Genomic DNA, 18629 nt, shown 5'->3' with positions numbered 1-18629 from the left:
CTTTTTTTCTAAAAAAAGATGAAGCTTCGGTTGAATAGCTGCGTGCTTAGATCTCATTTGGAAATTGGATTGGCAGTCGGTGCAATTCTATGGGTTAGGACCTGAAAGAGGTATTATTCTTGTAGTTAATCTTCCAGTAGTGAGTGTAGCCAAGTTAGATTAATATCAATGTGGTTTTGTTTCCACTGCACTCTGTATTTTGCAAGGTTGTGAAATGTCACTGTGCCATTTACAGGATTGTGGACAACATGCCTGTGACCTGGTGTTACGATGTGGAAGATGGCCAGAGGTTCTGCAATCCTGGTTTTCCCATTGGCTGTTACATTACAGAAGATGGCCATCCTAAAGATGCTTGTGTTATTAATGTATGTTTATGCAATTAGTTTTTTTCTGATATCCCCTTTTTACTAATGTAAAGACTTATTTCTTCAATGTCATGTTTCTATGGTGAGTCCTCACTATCTTAAGAACCTTTGTTGCCTAAAACTAGGTGTTCTGGTATCTCTGCAGGCACCACAATTTGTAAGCCTCTTCTAATACAGAAGGGCTCTAAAAGATAGAAGTGGTTTAGTACATGTAAAAAGAGAAGGATAAGAACAATATGTCATCCTTCATTGCCTAAGAAGTCTAAACATTTTAAAGCTTGGACTTTACATTTTTGTGGGACAGAAGTGTTTTCATGGAGCAGGTTTTTATAGATGTGTTTGTACCCCTGCATGTAAATTAATGCTTCTTGAAGGATTGCTTTCCCTGGGACTGTGTGTGCTACTGGACGAAAGCAGAATGTAACATTTCTGAGTGAACAAAGCTTCTCCTGTGAGAGACAATCTGTTGTATTAACTGATGGAGGTCCAAATAAATGCACTGCAAGCATTATGGAGATAAGAATGCAATAAAAATTCCTGGATGTCTTCAGATTACCACAGACTTCTTCCATGGAGAGGTCACTAAGAACCTCAAATAAGCTTTTGGTTTTATCAGAATGGGTGGTTTTACTTAAGAGATCTTACCGAAGATGATAGTTTCTGCAGTTTCAAAGTTTGTTTCCTTGCCTCTGTAATGGATTGGTTTCAGAGGCTCCATGTGAATGCATGTATTTATGATCAAATATGTAATCTGGCGGTATTCTTTTTGTCTTGTTTAAATATTTGCTTTTAAATAACATTTGAGGGCCTAACTGAAGGACTGTAGTACACTTTGTTTTTGTCACTGTTCTTATCATTAGGATACTTTGTAAAACAGGTGGGGGTAGAACTCTGAAGAATTACTAATTGAACTTCAGACATAATGCTTGTGATTTAACAACCTCTTTAACTGACTAAATTCCAAGTTGAAGTTTCCCTTCACCCAAGATTTGTATTCAGCATTCCTGGCTGCTGCTTGCAGCTCATTTGGTTTCAAATGTCAAGGTGATTCTGTCACAGAAAGCAATTATTTGTGTTGTCTTGGAAGGTTCTGTTTAATCTATGAAAAAAATATGCATTGCTTTGAAATAGCTGATATTTACAAAATACTCATGTTAGGAAAGTTGTTGCATAGTTACCTATTCAGTTTTCTGCTTCAGTTAAATAAGACATCTTCAGTTACTGATACATTTTAATATCTTTATAAATAAATTTTATATATATATTTTTCTACTATTTTTCTATTTTTAAACTGTAGTAGACAGTTCTTAGCATTACCTTTTCTGGTTTGTCTTCTTAATGCAAGGAAACACTTTACTGTCTTCGTATTCGCAGAATCCTGAATTAATCTTGTAGGAGAACTTTTTGACAGAAAAACTGTATGCAGTCTAAAATTCTGTTATTAAGCTTCTGCCTAAGGCTTTAAAATGCCTTTATCTTTTTTATTGTTGTTGTGGTTTAACCCCCGCTGGCAACTAAGTGCCATGCTGCCACTTGCTCCCCCCTGCCCCAGTGGGATGGGGAGTAGAACTGGAAAAAGGTAAAGCCTGCCAGTTGAAGTAAGAACAGTTTAATAATTGAAATAAGAATAAATAATAATATATAATAACATAACATGTAATATTATAATAGCATAGAATCGCAGAACGGTTAGGGTTGGAAAGGACCTTAAGATCATCTAGTTCTAACCCCTCTGCCATGGCCTTACCCTAGACCATGTTCCCCAAGGCCCTGACGAACCTGGCCTTGAACACTGCCAGGGATGGAGTATTTACCACTTTAGGCAACCTGTTCCAGTGCCTCACCACCCTCACAGTAAAGACCTTCTTCCTTATACCCAACCTGAGTTCTCCTGTTTAAGTTTGAACCCATTACCTCTATATATGATATTATCTTAATAAGTATCATCATCATAATAATAATGTAATAATAATAATAACATAATAATAATAGGGAAAGAGAGAGACTAATAAAACCCAAGAGAGACAAGTGATGCACACTGCAATTGCTCACCACCTGCTGACTGATGCCCAGCCCATCCCTGAGCAGTAATTGGTGGTTCCTGGCCAGCTTCCCCTCAAGTTTATATACAGGGCATGACATGGTGTGGTATGGAATACCCCTTTGGCTAGTTTGGGTCAGGTGTCCTGTCTCTGCTTCCTCCTGGCTTCTTGTGCCCCTCCTCACTGGCAGAGCATGAGAGACTGAAAAGTCTTTGATCAGAGTAAGCATTACTTGGCAACAACTAAAACATTGCTGTGTTATCAGCATTGTTGTCAGACTAAAGCCAAAACACAGCATTGCACCAGCTACTAAGAAAAACATTCACTGTCCCAGCTGAAACAAGGGCAGCTGTTTAACAACATCTTTTATCGTTGCAGTCAGAATTTCATGAAAAAGATACTTTTTATATCTTCAACCATGTTGACATAAAAATATATTACCATGTTGTGGAAAATGAAGCTCTGGGAGCAAGACTAGTTGCTGCTAAACTTGAACCGAAAAGGTTAGTACTCAAAAGTAACTTGTCATCAAACAGTGACCCATTCCAAGATACTTGCTTTGATCCGGGGACCTGTTGCTATTCAGAAACGTTTTCAGATACGTGACCTATAGATTAGCTTTCCTATTGATTGATGTAGTGCAGTGTAGAACAGTAACATAATTTTGTTTGAATTCGTTAGATCTTTGTGTGCTATTTCCTATTCGGGCCAAAAAAAAGATAAAACCTGGAAGTGGTATGTGTTCAGTGAAGCAGCCCTCACTTCCTCCTTGGGGAATATTTTGTTTTGTGATTGAACAGGCTACCAGTGCCTGATGCAGGAGTAATCAAAGTGCAAGATCTGATGTCTTCAGCAGTCAGGATTTGAATGGAATGAGTTCACAAACTCAGCAGTTTTTCTGGTATCCTGTGGCTTTTGCACAACTGATGTCTCTTACTATTTCTTAGCATCTTGTCTTTCCTCCTTTTATGCTCTTGGTATAACTGAGCTTGTTAAATTGTTGGTCCAGCATTATGATGAAACTAGTTAGTAATTCTGTTGTAACTTTTTGAATGTTTTGGAGGTTTTTCACAACACTCAGACTTCTAAACTTTGGTGCTCTGCTTTAGAGACTGTGCTCTAAAAAGTCTTCTTTTTGGAAGAGACAACTTATATTCAAGTTCATGTTTCAAAAAGTCCTGTGCTTAGTATATGTTCCTTATGAGTTCTGAAATTTGAGGCATTAAGAACAATTTTTATATGTAAGGGAAGAATCTTGGATGAAATGTGGATGCTTTTGTAAGATAAACTAATTATTTCTTCAGAGTGTTGTCAGTGATCAGCTTTCATTCTGTGTTTTTTCTTCCCACAGTTACAAGCATACTCATCCAGACAACCCTGATTGCTCAGGAGTACCTATGGATATAAGTAATAAGGCTAACGGAGAAGTCAAAATTGCTTATACATACTCAGTTTCTTTTCAAGTGAGTACTAAGCTTTCTGTGGTAGTTATGTCTTAAAATCATGCCTTAATGCTTTGAATTATAAAGATGACATCTAAAATTATTTCAGAATAGTAAATTTGTGGTTTTAAAACTGTATTTGAACTGATATGTCAGAGATGGCTTGGGATTTACCCCATGCTTAACAATTTTGTGTACCACTCACGCTGAATGTGGAATGTGTATGTGCTTTTTAAAAGAGCCCCACTTTCCATGTTTGCCTTGGTTGTCTGGTAGATTGTTTTTCAATCCAAGTTCTTAAATCTGAGGAATTGTGCGTCTCGACAAATTGCTGCTGTAGGTAGGTTGAAGCTGATAATTTTCATTGTGCTCCAAAAACTTTCTTCTCTCCAGTGTCTTTCTCCCATGGAAATCCTCTGTCCTCTTTAAAAGCAGAGGAGCAGTATAGTGGCCAACTGCATGCAGCAGTGATACTTGAAAATATCTTATTCTGGTCACAAGCAAGAGAGTTTTTCTAGTTTTGGTTGGGGTTTTTTGGGTTGGTTGGGGTTTTTTGTTTTTATGGAGTTTGCTTTACAATCTGTTTCCCAAAGTTTCTAACCCGTTGGGTTTTTCATATTTTCAAAAGCTGGCTTTACTGGAAAGCACTCATGCTCTTGTTATAAATTACTGAAATAGCATTCTGTCAGAAAGATAGCTTGCCATTTTTATTAATTGATACTGATGTTCATGGTTTGTTTTAATAGCAGTCTTCAGATTGATCAGCACTGTTTATTTCTTTTTTCATGTATACTCTGCAAAGTAAGACAAAAAAATGCTCTTTTTGAAATGTTTCTGATGAAGTCATGGTCTGTGTAAGTTCTGCAATATTGTTTCCCCATCTGTCTTGCAGTCTAAGCTGAATGTATTTGGTGCTGAAAGCAGGTTGTATGAAAGCAAAGGATAATTTGGACAGGGCACTATCTAGAAAGTTGAATATTATCCTGGAGTCTGTATAACAGAGCTTAAGTTTCTCAGTGTCTGTAGTGTTGAGTTACATGGTTTTTTATTATTCTGCAAGTCACTTGAATTCCAGATAAATTCATGTAATTTCTGAAGGCAGGAAGCTCAATTGAATTTGATAGGCTTTTATGTCTTAAGAAGACAGGGGTGGTCAATGCTATTCAGAAAATATTTTGGTTTAGATTCCCTGGTCAAATCTTAGGTTTGTTTTATTTAGTTATACATGTTGAACTATTCCTTTAAGACATGCAACGTGAAACTTCAATTTGTCCTGAGATTTCAGATCGCTTTGCATGAATGTCAACTTGTAAATTTACAAACTGGATACTGACTGTATCTGAAACTGATGCGTTTACTCTTTCAGGAGGAAAAAAGTATAAGGTGGGCATCAAGATGGGATTATATTTTGGAATCCATGCCTCACACTCACATTCAGTGGTTTAGGTGAGAAGAAAGTTTGTCTTCAAATGTACTGTACTGAAATGTTTACGTTGCAGTTTGAATGATCATTTGTTTGGTTTTTTTTTACTTCAGTATTATGAATTCATTGGTGATTGTCCTCTTTCTGTCTGGAATGGTAGCCATGATTATGTTGAGGACACTGCATAAAGACATTGCAAGATACAATCAGATGGATTCCACTGTAAGTCTGAAATGTACTTCTTGAAGTTTATTTTGAATGTATTTTTTTAAGCTAAATGTATTTCTGTAGCAGGCTATTTAAATGGCAATTTGCTGTATTAAAGCAGGCTTATGTCCTTCACAGGAAGATGCTCAAGAGGAATTTGGCTGGAAACTGGTTCATGGCGATATTTTCAGGCCTCCAAGAAAAGGAATGCTGTTGTCTGTGTTTCTAGGCTCTGGCACACAGATCTTAATAATGACTTTTGTTACCCTGTGTAAGTAATGAAATGGGGAGGAGTTAGTTGAGTACATGATGTTTCGCTGCTAATTGAATAGGACTAGTAAAAATAGCAGTATATATTTTTGTCTAGAAGTTTCTTAAAAGTCTTAGGGCTGACCTGATATAGTAGACATGCAGCTTAGTATACACAGAGATTAAGATAGCTGGTATACTGGCTTTAAGTCAAATGTGTAGTTACTTTCTAAAATTGTGCGTCTCTGCTTCACAGTTTTTGCTTGCCTGGGATTTTTGTCACCGGCTAACCGGGGAGCTCTAATGACCTGTGCTGTAGTTTTGTGGGTACTGCTCGGAACTCCAGCCGGTTATGTTGCTGCCAGATTCTACAAATGTGAGTAAAAGTTACTTAAACTGACAAGGCTTAAGTTCATTAAGGTAAATTATCTTCACAGAACTGATTCGTATTTTGTAGTACAGTTTGTAGTTTCCCTCCGGGCAAGCTGGTGAAATGTACTTAACAGCAGAAAACACATGTAGAACACTGACATGGTTACATTGATTTTGATGTGATCATGCCTGCAGACCCTGAATTGCTCTTGCTACTACATATTTATGGAATAGGGAAGCAAATTCGATTTTACCACTACTAAGCTCATTACATCAGACAGTTTTGTACTTATGTTTCCTACAGTTGGAGGCAGGGGCAGTGTTAACTTGAATTTAGTTTTAGCCATCAATGTTGTTTGGTAGCATTTTTAATTCTCCCCACTTCCCCAGTCATGAACTTCTGTTCTTGCATGCCTGAGACTTGTCACCTCTTTTCAGCTGGTTCCTTGGTCTGTGGGAGAACGGTGCTTATCAGCCTGTGACAGGGGTGCAGAGACAGGGTTTATTCGGCATGGTCTAGTATGAGGTGTCCCTGCCCATGGCAGGAGGGTTAGAACTACATGATCTTGAGGTCTTTTCGAGCCCAAACCATTCTGTGACTGATTCTGTGATTGATTCTGTTATTCTATGTTCTGTAGTTGCAGAAATCAACCCGGTGATGTTTGTGCACCTCTCAGTAGCTAGTTGATATTGTTTTCCTTCACTGATCCTAGCTAAGACCTGCTTACCAAGCTCAAATGGTTTGCCCTGTACCCTCTAGTTTGTTTTAAAGTAAAGCATGCCATTCTACATACAGCTGGTTTTAATTACCTTAATCAAGGGAAAAGGCTCTTTATGACTGAGCGAGCTGGATCATTTGGACTAGTTTATTTCTGAACATACAGTGCTAGAGAAGGAGTTTATTTCTCACCTTCAGCTTTGCTGTAGGTATTGGAGTTCTTCTAACTATTATGTAATTTTCATGAGGGGAGAACCACTGGGGAAAGAGGGTTTGTATTTTGTAAGTTTTTCTGCAGTTGTAGTGATACGATAGTGAGCTATACGTTTTTCTAATCTTCAAGCCAATTAGGCTTAAATGGAAGGAGACTTTAGGACTAAGAGCATAATTGAGGACAGACTTATTTTTTATATCATGCCGTACAGTATGTGTTTTGAAGGATATTTTGAAGTGTATTGTTGGTAAATTGAATCCTGTACCTTTGGTGCAGATGCAGCTAATAATAGTTACATTTCATATTGCACCTAGTAAGAATCATTTAGTTGATACTTGAATATTGTGTTTAAATATTAAGATAGTGAGTGACAGATCAGCGATATTCTTATTATAACATGAGGTGGTCCATACACTGTACAGAGCATGTAAACATAAATGTTTCTCTTTATAGTGTGTAGATAGTATGAGACAAAAACCAAAATGCAGCTGAAATGGATATCTGGATTTAAAAGTGGGGCTTTTCTTCAACATTGCATTTAAAAAGTGAAATCTGAGTTGAAATGAAATGGTTAATTTTAATAACTGGTGCCGTGTTCTACCAAGATTTTATGAAGAAATAGAAACTTAATTAAAATCACTCTAACCATAATCACTTCTGACTCTTGAAGTAAAGAAGCATGTCATTATGGCAGTGCTCAGATGAAATTGTCAGCTTCATTGAATTCCAGCAGGATATTTCCATTTGGAAGTATGTGCCTAGACTTTTTATCAGCATAGTGGAAATTCATAAAGCTTTTCTTAATAAAGCAATCTTTGGTCTTTTGGTATCGCTACTTAGTAATGCTGTTAAGACTCAGGAGAACATCACTGCTTCCTCTAAGTGTGTTAGTCCTGACTTGTAAGATTTGTAGATATGAATTATTTCAAGGAAACTATTAAGCTTGCTTTTCTCGTACTTATGTATTCCTAGTGAAACCTGCAGTCAAATGCTAGAAAGCTAAAACTTCTTAATGACTCTAGGTTTAAACTGTTGGGTTTTTTTTAAGACTTCTAAGTACTGCAAATCTGCTTCCACTTTCTAGCAGATAAGGTGGTCAGAGACCCAGTTTATTTAGTTGGATACTTTTCCTAGCCTGGATCCAATGTTTTTCTTTGCTTTGAAGCTCTGTGATTAAGCAATATGAGGAGGGAGTACAGTTTTATCACGGCAGATTTATTTTACTCTTTTAAACTTGAGCACGATATTTGAGCATTTGCAAGCTAACTATAACAGGTAGATGGACTGGAAAATTAATAGTTGTGAAGAGCTTAATGCATGTTTTGATGACTGTCAAATGTTTTAATACAGCATTTGGAGGCGAGAAATGGAAAACAAATGTCCTGCTGACATCATTCCTTTGTCCTGGGTAAGCTGAGAATATTGTCATGATTAAAAAAATGAAACTCCTTCTCTGACATGCAAAGCTAATTTTGAAGTTTCAGTTATGTGAGTAAATCCTGTTTCATCACCCCTTTGTTCCAGAAGCTGCAAGAATATCATGTCACTTTTGACTAAGATGAATATGTTAATGGCATAGCATCCTTGGATGGTTTTTTTTAGTCAGCATTTGTTTATTCTCACCACTTGAAAAGGTTGATTAAGAAAGAACGTTATGATAGTAGGAAGTTTTGGACAGGCACACTTTTTCATTGCTTTCTTTTACTCTCTCGTCTGTTTCCCTGACCACACCGTAGTTGGTCTTACATAGGGTCAGATATTGTAGAAGCATTGTGATAAATCTTTCTTACATAATCACAGCAAGCAGTCTTACCCTGAAGTGTAGTTAAGACAAGCATATATTTGAAATTGCTTAGTTGGAACATCAGCTCCTGCTGGAGTACAGTCCCACTAGATTAACAAAGAATTGCTTCTTTGACCTCTTGATTTTGATATTCTATGTGTCTCATCTGATTGTAACAGATTTACCTCAAAATCTTAATACAGTGTTATTGTTTTGTTAAGTATTAAGAAGTATTTCTGTGCTTTAAGTGTGCTCTGTATTTTTCAGAATCGTATTTGCAGATTTTTTTATCATGAACCTCATTCTGTGGGGAGAAGGCTCTTCAGCAGCTATTCCATTTGGTACTTTGATTGCCATTTTGGCACTCTGGTTTTGCATATCTGTACCGCTGACATTTATTGGTGCCTATTTTGGGTTTAAGAAAAACGTAAGTGGTTTTGAGGAATTGTTTTGTAAGTGTATGTCTGCACACACACACACGCATATACATATATATATAAAATCCATATATTTTTTCACTGCATAGACTATGACTGAGGTAGCACCTAAGCTACTTGCATTGTCAGCTCCAGTTTTGTTCAGTTGCTTTAGAGTTGCATTCGATATTCGATCTGGGGATTCCAAGATTTTGATACTTGATTGGTGGTGGCGATATTTCTCTGCAATGATTAGGGTTGTTCCTGTATTTAATAGAGGGACTGTTCCAGATAAAGCAGCGATTTGGGCATTTTTATTTTTATCAGCATCCTTTCATTACTAAATCAGTTAACTCAGCCAAGCATAACAAAGCAACTTAAGCATTTCTGGTTTTCCTCCATGGTTTTAGTTCCTGTCCACCTTTTACACTAAGGACATTTTCTGATCAAATTGCTAGAGCTCTTGTAAAATCTCTTTGCATAAGTGTTCTGCAAATGGTTAACACTGCTTGGCAGACATTAACTGGGATTTACTCCCAAACTAATAATTTTTACTTATATATGAGGCTTTTTGTGACACTGGTGACCAAACCATCTTAAATAATGAAACTGGTTTCTCTTTTTGCTTAAAAAGTGGTTGTCTCTGCCCCACAAACATAAAGATTTGTAAGTTCAGATTTTTTTTTCTGTTTTTTCCAGCATAGGAAGCCAGAGTTGTAGCTCTCTCTAGCTTTCTTGGAATACCTTCAGAGAATATTTAAGTATCTTACAAGTTAGTAGTTACCCATTTTTCTTAACTGGAGTTCATGGTGTTTTCTGATGACCGTATTGAAATTTCAGCAACACCCCCTGCACTGTACAGAGGCAGTTCCTTTAAAAAAAGGATTTGATAACCTGTAAGGCAACTTGACAGATGTAACAAATTCATTAAAATCAAATCAGAAAGCAAGTACCTTGCAAGTGTTTGTTGATGATCTTAATGTAATCTTTATGAAAGGGAAAAGATGGCAAAAGTGTGCATTTACCTGCCTTATATTTTTTCTCCCACCATGCTGATTTATGCATGCATCTTAAATTAGAATTTAATTGCCACATTGAATCTTCTCAGTCTATAAGTTTATCCTAATGTGACTCTTGGAGTATGTCCTGAAAAACAAGATAGAGGGATGTTTAGAAGGCGAAAGCAACAATCTGCACCACCAATACCCCCAGCTGACAAGCAAGAAATTGGGCTCTGTAACAGATCATGGATAGGTAATCATAAAAAGGGAAGTCCAAAATATCTGTTCCTATGTTTTCAGTAAGAGCTCCCTTCTAGCTTATTTGCCTAGCAGATGTTTGTACCCATGCTGGTAGCAAAAGCAACTCTAGTGGTAGCTGGGTATGCGCATGCTCAAAACAAATAGTAGACTCTTGTTACCACTCAATTCAAAGAGAAAGCAAAATGAGAGTGCTGCTGTTTGACATGTTATTTATTTAGCAATTTATTTTAGCAATTAAATTAATTACTTTAACAATTCTTTTATCTTAAAGGCTATTGAACACCCTGTTCGCACAAACCAAATTCCTCGTCAGATTCCTGAGCAATCCTTCTATACAAAGCCGTTACCTGGCATTATCATGGGAGGGATTCTACCTTTTGGATGTATCTTTATACAGTTGTTCTTTATTCTCAATAGTATTTGGTAAGTTAACCGCCATCTATTTGAATTTTCTCTCATAAAAGGTGGTAAGTCCTTTGTGTAAGTTTTTCTTCAGGATGCGTTGATTTTTGGTGATTCACGATTACCAGAATACTGGTTCAATAAAAGTTTAAATGTTAATGTCTTTTTAGTATTTCATGGCTTAGATGATACCCAGTGCCTGTATGGCTTGTTGAGTGCATAGAGCAGTGGCACTGCTATGCTTAGCACTTTACAGCTCTCCAGCAATATTCAAATAGCTAGTTTTCTCATGCTAGTCCTCTGACTTCATGTAGAAGTGGCTCTGAAGCTGAAAGCAGTAAGTATATTAAAATTGACTTGAGTGGGTTTTTGTAGTTGTTGTTGGGCTAGAAAAGTATCACTACTCTTGGGAGAGAAAAGAATCAAGAACAGATTTTGTGAAGTCTTTATAAAGGCACCAGAGAGTAATTATTTTCAAAATTAAAGCACCAAAGACTAGTCCAGCATAAGTGAACTCTGATGTGAGCTCACAGCACACTGACAAACTAATCTACTGTGAGGATTTGTCTTCCTTCTGGCACAGTTTAGTTATTGGATCTTGTTAAACTGTTCCTGAACCTTGAATAGGTGCCTTTACCCAGCACAGACAGCTACAGCATTTGACATTTCTCATTATTTTGCAGCTCTGCCCCTTTGATTGAAATGTGAGGTAAAATCCAAGTTCTGCTGAAGTCGGTGGAAGAGGTCACGCTGACTTCACTGGAGCTGTAATTTGTCTCATTACGTCTAGTCAATTCCTTCCCCGAATCCCCACAGGGGCTTGCTTTGGGCTTTGCTTTCTCACTGTTTCCAGACTGAGCTGCCGAGGGTCCTGTTCAGTTAGAAAATAAATCAGTCATCCGTATGGCAACGCAACTGACAGTGCTTCAGTAGGAAGGGGATGCTTAAGGTGAAGGTGATATTACTGCATGTGAAGAAACAATATTAGCACGGTGTCCATTCTAATTTATTTTTTTTCAACTCCCTTTTACAGGTCTCACCAGATGTATTACATGTTTGGCTTTCTGTTTCTGGTATTCATTATTTTGGTTATTACATGTTCTGAGGCTACAATATTGCTCTGCTACTTCCATCTATGTGCAGAGGTGAGATATTCTTTAGTATTCATACTTGGTATCATTTTAAGAATGCTTCCAAAAATTTTTAAGGCTTTTGTAGTTGAAAATGATAAACATAATAATGTAAACACCGTTAGTAGATGGGAGGTACTTAAGCCATGTCCTTAGAAAGTGAAGCAGACTGCTTTTGGTAGGACTTGTAACAAACATTAGAACCAACGGCATGGGGCTCTGAGCAACCTGATCTAGTGGGAGGTGTCCCTGCACATGGCAGGGGGTTGGAACTGAAAGATATTTAAGGTCTCTTCTAACCCAAACCATTCTATGATTTTATATACTGCTAAGTCAGATGTCACATCTTTAGATTGTAAATCCCTGTTTTCTGAAGATGCTAAACTTCATGGCGAACACTGGGGGGAGAAAAAAGGTCTCTGTGGCTGGCAGTAGTAGGTCTGGCTTGCTTGGGTTTTTAGGCTTTGATCTTCAGGTGTCTTACTTCTAATTGTGAATGGCGTAGCTAAAGCAGTATTGATTATATATAGTTCTTTTTTCAGTAGATCAACACTACAAAACCTCAGTTTTGGGTAAAGTGATAGTAGAAGAAGTAGCTCTGCATTCAGGAATAGGGTCAGAGTGCTAGAGATGTATGGAATATTACTTATATATATTTTTTTCTCCACCCCTTCTAGGACTATCACTGGCAGTGGCGTTCTTTTCTCACGAGTGGCTTCACTGCAGTTTATTTCCTAATATATGCAATACATTATTTTTTTTCTAAGCTGCAAATCACAGGAACAGCTAGCACCATTTTATATTTTGGTTATACCATGATTATGGTTTTGATCTTCTTCCTTTTCACAGGTAAGCATATTCAACCTAAACTTTAAGTTTTGACTTTACCATTACTACCTTTTCACCGCAGGCAAAATTCGTGGCAAAACTGCTCTTGACACAGGTTTATAGATTCATGTGTCTTTGTTTTTTTTTCCATATGTATTTGATTTTTGTGTAGCATTTTGCAACTCTGTAATCACAGATTTTAGTGAAAGAGATTAAGTGGGGATGAGGGAGAAGTCTGCTAATTTGAGGAATGGCCTATGATGAGGTCTTCATATATGACAACTTTAAACATGACAAATGCTTCTCCAGATATCATTCCTAGGTTAGTCATGTGACAGACTTACCTTTTTTAATTAGTTGCTGTCATGGTTTAAGCCCAGTCTGCAACTCAGCCACGCAGCCCATTTGCTCACTTCCCCCCGCTTCCTCCCTCAGCTCCCAGAGGGATGGGGAGGAGAATCAAGAGAATGTAACTCCCACAGGCTGAGATAAGAACAGCCCAGTAACTAAGGTATAACACAAACCACTGCTGCTACCACCACCAATAATAATGGTAAGGGAAATAACAAGGGAAGAGAATACAACCGCTCACCACCCAGCCTGACCCGAGCAGTGATCTCGCCCTTCCGGGTAACTGCCCCCAGTTCTACATCCTGGGCATGCTGTGCTGTGGTATGGAATACCTCTTTGGCTAGTTTTGGTCAGGTGTCCTGTCTCTGCTTCCTCCCAGCTTCCCCTCCTCCCTGGCAGATCATGAGGCTCAGAAAGTCCTTGGTCAGAGTAAACATTCTGACCAACAACTAAAAACATCGGTGTTATCAGGCTGAAAGTCAGAAACGCATCACTGCACCAGCTGCTGAGGAGAGAAAATGACTTCTACTGCTGAAACCAGGACAGTTGTCTTTGGAAAAAGACACTTCAGATCACACACAGTCAAGTGTAAAGTTACTGTGTCAGTTAAGGGAAAAATGCAGCTTTTGTGGAATAGGAGGAAGGGAGAGGGGAGTAAATGTTGACAGAGAATACTTCCTTCCCCCCACTATTTGCTGCCTTCCAATATTTCTTTACTTTCTTTCCCAGTTGCATTGAAGTGGCACAGGGAGCAGATAGAATTTCTTAATCATTTTTTAATGTACTCTTATCAGAATCTCATCATTACTGTGAGCTTTTGGAAAAGCACCTGTCTTGGGTGCTGCATTTTAATTACCTCTTCAATAAGCAAGATGAAGTTGTCATCTTCAGTATTAAGAAGGAATCTTCAGACACACATATCCCTTATTTAGGGTGGTAGAATGGCAGTGAAAATGCAAGAAGACCCCTTTCAAACTCTCATGCAAGACAGCAGCAGCCACCAACTCCTCAAAAACCTTAAAAAGTCTGAATTCTGTTCCAGCAGGATGTGATATGTCTGTGTGGACTTTACTCTCCAGGGCAGTATTTTTGAAACTATTTCGAACTGATTGGTGCTTCAAATAATTTCAAGCTCCACGTTTATGGTGAAGTTTAATGATTCCTAAGGCTTTGATACATGTGCATTTATGTGTGCAGCTATACAGGCTGTATTTTAAGGCCTCTTAGCACACAAGTAGCTTGTCATCAGAGCTTTTAATACTGATCTCAGTGTAACCATAAGTAGAATTTTAATTTCCACTTAACGCAGGAGAACAAAAGAAACCTGATGAGAACTGACACTGGAGAATGATGGTTCATTTTCTATGATTCATTTTAAGTGCAAACGAATATTAATTTCAAAAACATTGCCGCTTCAGCTTAGGAAATACTGAAGCTGTTTGTGCACCACAACTGAATGCAGATGGTGATGGGCAGAAATAAGAGCCTGCAAGGAGTTTCTTGGGTCGTTGCCTCTTAAAAGGAGGAATGGGACTTAGGTATATTATATAATCTCTTTGTCAAAGTGATCAAGCTGTGTTCCAAAAATGGTTAGTTTTATCTTCCATCCTTTTTGAGTCAGTCTAATGTGTTTTGGCATTGCTTGCAAATAGTTTGCATTTTACACATCATCTCTACTTTTATTTATATGTTGTGTACTGGTACCCAGGTAATTCTGAATTGGTAGGTCAGAGATTCTGCCTCCCTTTCTCAGGCCCTTTTATTTCTCACCCTGCCTTTCTCTTAACCTTTACCTCTGTTCTGAGTTTGCTGATTATCTTATTGCACTAAAGAATTTAGGAATGCGTGGTGGTTCATCTAGAAACAAATGTGTATTGCTGTATGCAGATCCATTTTAAATGGGTGCAAACTCACAAAGTAACATGCAGAAATAATTAGGCTTTACCTAAGTGTAAGGTCAATTAATTTGGTTTCTCTAGCTTTTCCAGCTGATACTCAGCATGTCTGCCTTTAATAGTAAGCAGTTTTGGCCAGAACCAGAATGGTGTTTACCCTCTCTCCTTTGTTCAGTCTGTTTACTCGGGACATGTGCAGTAATTCTGGAGTGCACGTATTCACTATAAAGGAGATTTACAGTAAATTTTCTATGCTGAGGCTTGGCTTAGCTGCCTTTCCGCACCTCAGGTGCCCATATAATTTCCATCTTTTGCCCTTATTCTTTCAAGTTAGGTCACATGTCATTGTTTAGAAGCATTAGGACATGTCCAGTGCATCCCCCTTTTCCTTTGCTCACGCATTCACTTTCAATTGACCAATTTGCTGTGCAGCATCTGCCAGCAAATTTGGGGAGTCCTTTTCAGGGTAGGTTCACAAGCATGCAGTGAAGAGGTGGTATACTCTCGGGACTGCTTCACATGCTTGCTGTGGTAGTCATTTGTATGTAATTGGAACTGTGAAATATGAGTTGTTATACTGTGCAAGTTGAAGTATGCTTTCAGAGTTTGTATGCTTTCAGGTTTTGAAATTTTCAGTCTCTCTATTGAAATTATTATGTTGAAATTAGAGGATAATACATGTGAAGTTAACCACATGGTTAGAACTTTGAAACATCATATGCTTAATGATTTATTTTTAATCTACTTTCCACAAGATGAAGTGCAAATTGTCCTTTAGTTAGAGAGAATTGTCCTATTTCTAAAGACTTAAGAATAATTTTGTCCGTTTAGGTTGATACACATTCAAAGGCAGATATGTTGAGTTCTCTGAGATTCACTGAAGTGATTTGATAAAAGGTTTTACAGAAGAAGAGGCAGGGCAAAGGGACAGGCAGTTCTGTTCCAGTTTCTTAAATGAAAAAGCATATTAGCAATTTAGCAAAAACTGCTCCTAAAGGTAGCTGACTCCTGTGTCAGGGTGATAAAGAAGCTAAAAAGAAGAAAATCATAATTGTTGTATCAAAACTCTGCTGTTGCTGCTTACTCATCTGTTAAAAGCAGCCAGTATCAGGAGGGTTTTGACGGTACCCTGCTGCTGTGTCAGTGTAACACATGCTTCAGGCGCTTGCATCCGCACTGCCTTCCAGGTCATTGATCAGACTCAGCGGGCAAAATACTGGGAGCTACATGACAAATTTTTGATTCACAGCTGGGCCCACAACTACATATCATAGTAAATGAGTCAGTTAAACATCACTAGTTTAGCAAGCGTGAAGGGGGAAAAAAATTACCATGATATCATTCATGGTTCCTCCCAAGCTTGCCTAGTGAATGAGTGAGAACACAAGGTTTGTTGTACTTCTTACCAGATCTAACATAAAGGCAGGGTTTTTTTCTTTAAAGAACATGCTTGGCTCTTGCAGAGGAGAAAGCTGTGATTTGTGAAGAGGTAATCAGGCAAAAATCAGATAATCTGCAGGGCTTTTTTCCTGCCCTACTTTTTGCAGAAAATGACAGTTCCTGTACTAGGTGTTCTGTGTCAGTTTTATTAGCATGTAACTGTTTGTTTGTTTGTTTTTAGGAACAATTGGGTTCTTTGCATGCTTCTGGTTTGTAACCAAAATATACAGCGTGGTGAAAGTTGACTGAAGAAACCAATGTCAAGAATTACACAGAAGAGATTTAATCTTCATTAACGTAACTTAAAGACCTGGTTTGGTTGATGAACTTGAGCTTTATCAGAAGTATCGGCTTCCTGTTCTTTGAGAATGATTACTGAATATGCACCTACTTTTCCCACTAACACGTTTGTATTGTGAATTAACAACCTATTTTCAGTCAGATCTTAATGAGGATCAGAGTTATGATATTTATGCATTTGTAAATACAACTGTCCTTCAAAAGAAATGTTAAATTCTAATGGCAGAGTAGAAATGGCTGCATTACACAACTTAATGATACTTCTGATCAAAGTTCACTTGTAAATAGGTTTTTCTAGCTTGGTAGGTGGGATGAATTATTTTTCTTTGAGGGAAATGAGAACTTTTTATTATGCTGACTTTGAAGGATGACTCTTAAGAAATGTTGCTTTTAGTTTGGATGTGATTTTTTTTTTTTTATTATTTTTTACTGGTGTTACGTCCATAAATATTCTGATTTCTGTGACTTCATTAGTTTCGGTGTTCTTGGCCTTTTAAACTATGTGCCTCCGAGTCCTTGAATTTATAAATTCATAATCTAATAAATATTGTAAAAATGTCCTCAGTGGCTTAGTACATATTATAAGTTCCTAAAAATATGCAAATACAACTACATTGAAGACGGTTGCTTAAAGATTGCCTAGAGTATTTTATGGCATTTTCTATGGTTTAATGTATATTGACACCCCCTTAGATGTGCCAGAAATGTTGTTTGTGCTACATGGCTCTGACACAGCAATGTGATTGTGGCGCATGAGTGACACTATACCCACGTGTAATAGAACCACTCCGCAGCACTAACCCAGTCCTTCGCACAGGTATGTTTTCAGAGATTGCTGTGGAGCTGTCAGTATGTTGAGAAGATCTTACAGTGCATGAGTCAGCATTCTCTGCTGATCCTGCTTTCAGATCTCGATGATGCATATTCTACATGGCAACTATTGCTGATTGTACTTAATGTAGGTTAAAAAAAGAAAATTACTATTTTTGCCTTATACTAAGAGACTAAAGTCAATTTTGGATGACTAGCATTAAACCTATATTTGCTTTTTCTGAAGATGGAGTATTCTGTTCATACCTTGTTTGGTAATTTTAGACTCGTGACACAATTTGGCTTTTGGCATGTTTTCACAAGCCTGATACAACTTTGCTTCAATTAAACTTCATGTACCAATTGCCATTCATAACGTTGCAAAGTTTACGTTTAGAAAAGACTTTAACCTAACAATGCTTGAATACTGAACCCAATAAAAATATCTTTGGTTAAGGTAACTTGTCATTATTAACCTGCTAAAAGCTGGCATGTAAAAAAGGCTTCAGGTGACACTTCCTCAATCACCGTGCTCCACAACTCCTCCCAGGTGAACCACACTGCTCTTGTGCTCTGCCTGTCCCCAACCACAGCTGTGTTCAGATGTTGTGGAGAGGTTGGTGCAGGTGCCCCTCCCTGTGTTCAGTCACTAGGAAATGCTGATTTCAGATAAATCTTCCATGGTTTAGGTTCAAAACAGGAAAAGGGCGAGTGTGGTGTTTGTGCTTCACTGTTTGTTTGCTCACTAATGCAGTGAGCTGTAGTGTTGATTCTTCATTTAAGTTTTTTAAAGTATGAAATTGAATATTCTTAATATCCCTGGGTTTGTGATCACCTACTGTATGTATAGTCACTGCTCAAAATCATCAGTTGCTATTACACAAATGGGAATGCTTGCTTTGAGAGACATGCAGCAGTTGTCTGTTACTGAAATACGAATATAATAGGTGCTCAAGAATTTCAGTGTAGTGATACGAAAA

The 18629-nt window shown here is 37.8% G+C and overlaps 1 protein-coding gene across 1 annotated transcript in view; it reads left to right on the top strand.

Moving 5' to 3' along the window:
* Positions 1-18105, top strand: part of TM9SF2 (transmembrane 9 superfamily member 2) — a 28219-nt gene extending 10114 nt beyond the window's left edge. The window contains exons 5-17 of the mRNA XM_065678006.1: positions 236-365; positions 2786-2910; positions 3759-3870; positions 5216-5295; positions 5386-5494; positions 5618-5750; positions 5985-6104; positions 8383-8440; positions 9083-9242; positions 10765-10916; positions 11929-12040; positions 12703-12874; positions 16721-18105. Of these exons, the coding sequence (XP_065534078.1) occupies positions 236-365; positions 2786-2910; positions 3759-3870; positions 5216-5295; positions 5386-5494; positions 5618-5750; positions 5985-6104; positions 8383-8440; positions 9083-9242; positions 10765-10916; positions 11929-12040; positions 12703-12874; positions 16721-16788 (1531 nt within the window). The 3' untranslated portion in view covers positions 16789-18105. The remainder of the gene's footprint in view (positions 1-235; positions 366-2785; positions 2911-3758; positions 3871-5215; positions 5296-5385; positions 5495-5617; positions 5751-5984; positions 6105-8382; positions 8441-9082; positions 9243-10764; positions 10917-11928; positions 12041-12702; positions 12875-16720) is intronic.
* The last annotated feature ends 524 nt before the right edge of the window (positions 18106-18629 follow it).

The sequence above is a fragment of the Lathamus discolor genome, chromosome 4 (genome assembly GCF_037157495.1).
Source record: "Lathamus discolor isolate bLatDis1 chromosome 4, bLatDis1.hap1, whole genome shotgun sequence".
NCBI classification, from domain to species: Eukaryota; Metazoa; Chordata; class Aves; order Psittaciformes; family Psittacidae; genus Lathamus; species Lathamus discolor.
This window is presented reverse-complemented; position numbering and strand designations above follow the sequence as displayed.